General features: G+C 64.2%; 1 protein-coding gene across 1 annotated transcript; it reads right to left on the minus strand.

Annotated features, from left to right (window-relative positions):
- Positions 1 to 236: 236 nt before the first annotated feature.
- On the minus strand, positions 237 to 2,664 carry LOC119095619 (cellular tumor antigen p53; the record flags this gene model as incomplete). Its single annotated transcript, XM_037218478.1, is given in 3 exon segments — positions 237 to 1,172; positions 1,767 to 1,938; positions 2,500 to 2,664. Coding segments are annotated over 3 exon segments (502 nt in total), but the record flags the coding sequence as incomplete, so codon positions are not given.

Here is a 2,664-nt window from a genome sequence, read left to right on the forward strand (position 1 = left end):
TCGGCCTGGCTCTAGCATATGTTTCAGAGATAGCGAGCGAGGATCCGCCGTATGCTCAGCGAGGCTGTCGCACGCCCAGTGAGGCTCTGCCGCACGCCCAGCGAAGCTCTGTCGCACGCCCAGCGAAGCTCTGCCACGCGCCCAGCGAAGCTTTGCCACGCGCCCAGCGAAGCTCTGACGCACAGCAGGGACTGAGGCGCGATTTTCACTGTTCGTCGAAATACGTCACGCTCACAATATGGTGTTCATTCTGGATTTGGGCGATGGTAACAACAGGCGATGGGATCATTTCTCAACGATGAACAGATTCTGCTACTGCTTCGAGTGTGGCGCAGCCGCCATAGCGCTGAATATCAAAACATTAGAGTAAGTTAGCTGTTCACGCGAAGTGAAGATAATTGACTAAATGCAACCGAACTCTGCTGAGGCCAACTGGGTCAAGCGTCGCGCGTGATGTCGCAACTAAGAGACAAGAATAAAAATCCCATACGGAATCCGTCCATTGAACAAAGCGCATTCATGACAAAGTCAGTACGAACAGCCGCCGCCCGCGGCGGCCACCTAATAAAGAAAAACTATCGCCCAGAGCCTCCTCGGTCATCCTCGTATTCGAAGCAGCCGAATAATCTCCATCAGATGACGCTTCTTCGACTGCTGCGTTAACACTACAGACACAACGATGCACATGCGAACTCGGTCGTTATCAAGGATGTCGACATCCTGGAATCGCAGAACAAACGAACCTAATCTACAAAACTGATGCAAATGCAGTCATATAACACATGCAGGGAGTTATGGCCAAAATAGCGCAGGCACGCCCTTGCACGCCCTGCGGAATCCCTCCAAATGCCTACAGACGCGGGTATCGCCACAGCCCATTCGCACGCAGAATGTCCACTCTCGAATCACACCACCGAACGGAGCTCGCGGAGCTGGCTTCAATCTCTGTGAGCCGAGGCCTTCCCATCCCCTCCGCCGCCACAGTGACGCCGCCAGTCCCGCGGCTCCTACTCCAGATCGGCTCTGACGGGCGCGGTGGGCTGGCGGCGCAGAGTGACGGGCGTGCCGTCGCCGACCGGGTCGTGCTCGGCAGCCGGAGCGCGGTCGCGGTCGTACTGCTCCAGGTTGTCGCGCACCGCCACCAAGTAGTTGTACATGGCCTCGCTGCGGGCCTGCGGGCACGGAGGCGTCGGTCAGCGGCGCCAGCGTCCACACGCCAGCGGCCGGCCATCCAACCCTCGCAGCTCCTGCAGTCGTGAATACAACACCGGTCAAGTGATGTAGTAGACCGCCAGCGGAGCACATGCCAGCCCGCAGCACCAGAGCAGCCGGCTGGAACCACGCAGTGCACGGTCTCCCAAATCAGCCGTTCCCTGCTCGCCCAGCGGCCGTTCCAGCGCTGCCGCGCGGGCCGCTGGCTGGGGCGCCCCGGCCCCGACGCCGCCGCCGCCCAGGCCGCCCGGCCGCGTCACCTCGACCATCCAGCGGCCGGTGGCCGCCGGGCCCCGGCGACGCCGCCGCCCAGGCCGCCCGGCCGCGCTCACCTCGACCATCCAGCGGCCGCGCTGGCCGCCGGGCCCCGGCGACGCCGCCGCCCAGGCCGCCCGGCCGCGCTCACCTCGACCATCCAGCGGCCGCGCTGGCCGCCGGGCCCCGGCGACGCCGCCGCCCAGGCCGCCCGGCCGCGCTCACCTCGACCATCCAGCGGCCGCGCTGGCCGCCGGGCCCCGGCGACGCCGCCGCCCAGGCCGCCCGGCCGCGCTCACCTCGACCATCCAGCGGCCGCGCTGGCCGCCGGGCCCCGGCGACGGCTCGCGGCGCCTCTTCACCGGCACCTTCAACTGCTGGCCGCGGCGCTTCTCGTCGGCGCGCCAGTCGCGATGCGGGCACCGGCACACCTTGACCTCTATCGCCTGGCGGCCCAGCGCGACGCCCGAGCTGCGAGGACAGCGGTCCGGTGAGCGCCGGCACGCAGTCCGACGGCCACGCGCGGACGGTGGGTCACCGGTTCACGCCGAATACGCTCAGGCACCAGTCGCTACTAACGCGAAAAACGTGGGGTGGAACGATTGCTTCGGGCGCGTCAGAAACGCGTGGCCGACTACGGGCGCAGTGAATGGAGCTGCGCTAACGCCGCCATGGAGAGGAACACAACGGATCACTTACGCCATACAGACATTTATCTCGACAGAAGACGAGACTATAACACCCGGACCACTTCGCTGTCCAGGAAACAGTGCAAACGTCACGAACCTTTTTGACGCCATCCTCCAGCTTCGATGCAAAACTTTACTGCATTACGCCATCAGTTCCGCTCCCCTCCTATCTCGCAACATGGCCGCACAGAGCACATGAGCGCAAAACTCCTGGAGTGCTTTGCTGAGGGTTGGCTCACGAATCCAGGACTGAGGTGCACAACAAAACCAGACACAGACATGGCCGGCCCCGTGTTCCTCGCGGACACGGGGCCGCCACGCCGCCAATGCCTGTCCCACTCACTCGATCTCCTCCAGCGTAAACACCACCATCAATCGGCGGCGGTTGATGCCACCGACGCACGTGTTCATACACGTGAACTTGAAGAGCACCTGGTAGTCGGCGGTGCCCGGCGCCGGGCGCTCGAGCGGCACAGTCACGCTGCGTCGCTCCTGGTTCTCCTCGTAG

This window comes from Pollicipes pollicipes, unplaced genomic scaffold, assembly GCF_011947565.3.
Source record: "Pollicipes pollicipes isolate AB1234 unplaced genomic scaffold, Ppol_2.1 Scaffold_4219;HRSCAF=4965_pilon_pilon_pilon, whole genome shotgun sequence".
Classification (NCBI taxonomy): domain Eukaryota; kingdom Metazoa; phylum Arthropoda; class Thecostraca; order Pollicipedomorpha; family Pollicipedidae; genus Pollicipes; species Pollicipes pollicipes.